Raw genomic sequence first — 3,760 nt, 5'->3', positions numbered from 1 at the left:
CATATGATATGTGCTTGAATTGTACTTTCCTCATATTTTTATATCGCACTAACTTGAGGTACCATCTTGCCAAGAAATGTAATATCCAGAGAATATATTGTGGCTACCAAGGAACTGTAGCACAGGTTTATTATAATGCTATGACTGATTTAACCGATTTTGATAGTTTCGATACACAATAGCTACGAAGTTTGGCGTCCAGAAAACCAAATTTGAGTTGTGCTATATTTTTCTAGAGGACACTCACTATTCAAAAGTCAGTTCAAGCTAAAGGATCAAACTCAATCGTAATTTAAAATGTATCTGCCTAATATTGAGTATCTTAAGAAGAAATTAAAACAATCCCAAAAAGATAACACCTTGATTCAACCACCTTTTTGGATTAAAATAAAGTTGAAAACTAATTTCTATACATCAAGTCTTCCAACGAAATATGCAACTGACTTTAGTTTCAGACTTAATCCGTGACTCCGGCGTGTAATTAACTCTTATCAAGCAATGTACATTCCAGCAGTTTCATTTCCAGTACGTAATACTATCATGCTAAAATGTATAAATGGAGTTTCGAACTCCTTGAACATCGGTTTTACTTTGTGGATTTTTTATTACTTCGGTAAGTATTTGAGTCGATATGCTCAGGTGAAAGGGGGCATGGATGTTGTTTTTCTCCATAGCCAAGTCAAAGGTTTCGAGTCGTTTTGACGGCACGGATAGTCAAGTGGTGAAGCAATCACGCCAAAGCCACAGAGCACGTTGTGTAGCGAGTTTGATCCTTGAATGTTTGCAAGCAGTCTGGGTATCTCTGTGTATGCGAGTTAAATCTTTGTGAAATTCCGCGACACAAGAATGTAATTCGTAAGTGCGGGAGTTGTTCTTTTCTTGTTCTTATGCCGTAGCCAACGATATCTAGATGCGCACAAATATATTTTCATGCTTATTGGAAAATAATTATCAATTTGAAACTGTAGTGTAAGACGTTAACTATAGTACTTCAGCAGACCCGTTTTTTTAAAGCCACGCCAGAAGATTTCATAAATGTCCTGCACTCTTACACCAGGTTTTAGATCAACCTTGCGAAAATAGTAAGAATACCAAGGATTGTTGCTCTCGAGGAAGTTTTGTTGAGATTGTAGATGTAGAGTGGTTCTGGACGTAGATGGACGATTTATTTTTCATCCCAACAAAAATAATGGACAGTTAATGAAAATCTTACTCTTCGTTCGTTTGTTCTAACGTTCTAGGCGGAAAAATGAAATGATTAAACATAATTATGTATATTAAAAGTATAGTTCAGACAAATATCTTATTTTTGGCAAATCATTCTACGCTAAATTCACGCGTTCGATCGATTTTGTTCGGTAATCCTGCGTTTTCTACTCTAGGTGTCAATGATTACATTCTAGCAAAACCGTTCAACCCATCGAATTACGTATATGAAGATTTAAAAGCAGTATACGGTATCGTGGAGCCATTCGATTTGCCCGGAGGGGGGGATAAAGTTATTGACTTTGACGCAATTGCCTGTACGACATGTCCAAGATTTTTTTATCCAGTCTGTGGAAAAGATGAAATTACTTACGTGAATCCTTGCATCCTTAGATGCATAAACAAGACAACAGCGGACCGAAACGGACAATGCATCTATTATAGGAGAAAAAACTCTCGTTATCCAGAACCTGAAGTTCGACTCAGGCTGCCCACCAAGTGGAGACTTGAGAACGTAACGAGTTCGTCTTTAAGAGAAAACAATTATTTCGACGAAGTGATCTTGCGGGATAGTCCTTACAAATCTAATGGTCCGAATCCTATGGGATGAAGATTTCTTACTTAAATACTTAATTAATAAACATTTGAACTTCAATTTTGATTTTGGAATTATTTTCATTTTTTTTCATCCAAAAAAATACCTACTGCTTGTTTTTTGTTTCCTCGTGGATGTCACACTTGGTCAATAAAAATAAAATAGAAATTAAATATATTACATAGTGGGTTCAAGTGGTAAAAGCATCAGATACAAAATTCACTCAAAAACGGCTACCACGGATCACGTTTCGTAATACATAGAAGCATTATTATTGACCTGCGAGAGGTCAAAAAGGGTCAAAAGGCAAAAAGGTTAAAGGATTCCTGACAGAAGGCGTAGTTACGTATGAATATCCATTAATGTCCTTATTTACACCATTTCGTAACACTTAGACAATAATCCTGTCTAAAACGATCTATACCATTCGTAGTGTGGATATAATTATTAATTTTAAATACATTTTACCTACGAGTATTTAGGCGCGTTGGACACACCACACAGAAGCCACGTCAATTTATGTTTAAGGACTTCTTCTGGGTCCGAAACTAGTCGTTCGGTTCCGATTGTAATGCGTCAGTAAACCGTTTTTTAATAAATAATTTTATTTTACCAACCAACTCCAGGCTAAGGCATAATTTAGTAGGGAAAAAATCCAGGTGAGAATTCATTAATGACCCACCCTGAGGTCCGGGTGGCATCACCCCGGAGATGATGCCAAAACCTCGTACATACAAGACTAAGACCATGTAGAAAAGAAACACAACCGATTTTTTTGCCATCGGATTAATCTATACTAATATTATAAAGCTGAAGGGTTTGTTTGTTTGAACGCGCTAATCTTAGGAACTACTAGTTTTAATTAAAAAAATCTTTTCGTGTTGAATAGGCCATTTATCAAGCAAGGCTATATAAATAGTATAACAACACGCTGCGACTAATAGGAGCGAAGATAAAATGGCAAATGTGGAAAAACGGGGAAAATTAATCATCTTTGAGGGCTTCCGTTGCGTGCGCTGCGAAAACGGTTCAAGATCTTCTAACCGCGTAGACGAAGTCGCGGGCAACAGCTAGTAAGTTTATAATGCAAGAAAACTTATACCCAAAAGACGGTAAGACTAGGCGTGGAAGACGACAACCGAATTTAACACAATTTTACAATATCCATAGTAACCCCAAAATATTGCAACACATAATCTATCCAGCAATAAATCCAAACCAAAAAAATGGGTTGTTGCTACACAGACATTTTAGCCCGTATGAATAAATTGTGTAGCCACAGATGTTTATTACAAAAGTGATTTTAAAATGTTCGGTTTGTGAATTTTCATAACATTCCGTAAAACTAAAACGATTTAGTTTAAATAAGAATTAATGGATTCAAGAGAGAAAATAAAACTAGGTTGTTATTGTTTTACAGAATCGGCTTACTTAACATTCAATGAAAGAGGCAATATGATTTAAGGCCGGTTTTAAATATTTTTACATGAAAGGGATTTAAAAAAAGATAATCTCCTGTAGATGCATTGCAAATAATTGGACAGGGCCCCAATTCTGCTATTTACAATGACCGATGAATTAGCGAAATTTGGCTTAAAATGTCAATTTTCGTATTATCTCAAGATTTTTTCTATACAATAATTGGAAATTCAGTACGGGACGGTACACTCAAGGTCATTATAATTAACTTCTTATTATTGTATTGGCGAAATGCTGAAGAGAATAGGAATCATTTCAAATTTAATCCAATTGACATTAATTCATCGGCTATTGTAAATAGCAGAATTGGGGCCCTGTTTGATTGCAACCGAACAGAGTCGGCATGGTACTAACAGTACAAAATTTATATTGTTTATTTGTACTCTTAATGTATGGAAAAACAGTGCTCTTCATAATTTAAGGCAAGATTACAACGTAGTATCAGTAATGCATACTTATTAACAAACAGTTACGATCACG

The 3,760-nt window shown here is 35.6% G+C and overlaps 1 protein-coding gene across 1 annotated transcript; it reads left to right on the top strand.

Annotated features, from left to right (window-relative positions):
* The first annotated feature begins 313 nt into the window (after positions 1–313).
* On the top strand, positions 314–2,068 carry LOC113499524. The gene is made up of 2 exons (XM_026880037.1): positions 314–613; positions 1,383–2,068. The coding sequence occupies exons 1-2, from the start codon at positions 499–501 to the stop codon at positions 1,814–1,816; spliced, it is 549 nt and encodes a 182-aa protein (XP_026735838.1). The 5' UTR covers positions 314–498; the 3' UTR covers positions 1,817–2,068.
* The last annotated feature ends 1,692 nt before the right edge of the window (positions 2,069–3,760 follow it).

This window comes from Trichoplusia ni, chromosome 12 (genome assembly GCF_003590095.1).
Source record: "Trichoplusia ni isolate ovarian cell line Hi5 chromosome 12, tn1, whole genome shotgun sequence".
NCBI classification, from domain to species: Eukaryota; Metazoa; Arthropoda; class Insecta; order Lepidoptera; family Noctuidae; genus Trichoplusia; species Trichoplusia ni.
Note: the sequence above shows the minus strand (reverse complement) of the source record. Positions and strands in the feature narration are given on the sequence as shown.

Coding starts and splice junctions, on each gene's coding strand:
- LOC113499524 (XM_026880037.1), top strand. CDS start 499: ATGTACATTCCAGCAGTTTCATTTCCAGTACGTAATACTATCATGCTA. Junction 614..1,382: donor GTGGATTTTTTATTACTTCG/GTAAGTATTTGA, acceptor TTTCTACTCTAG/GTGTCAATGATTACATTCTA.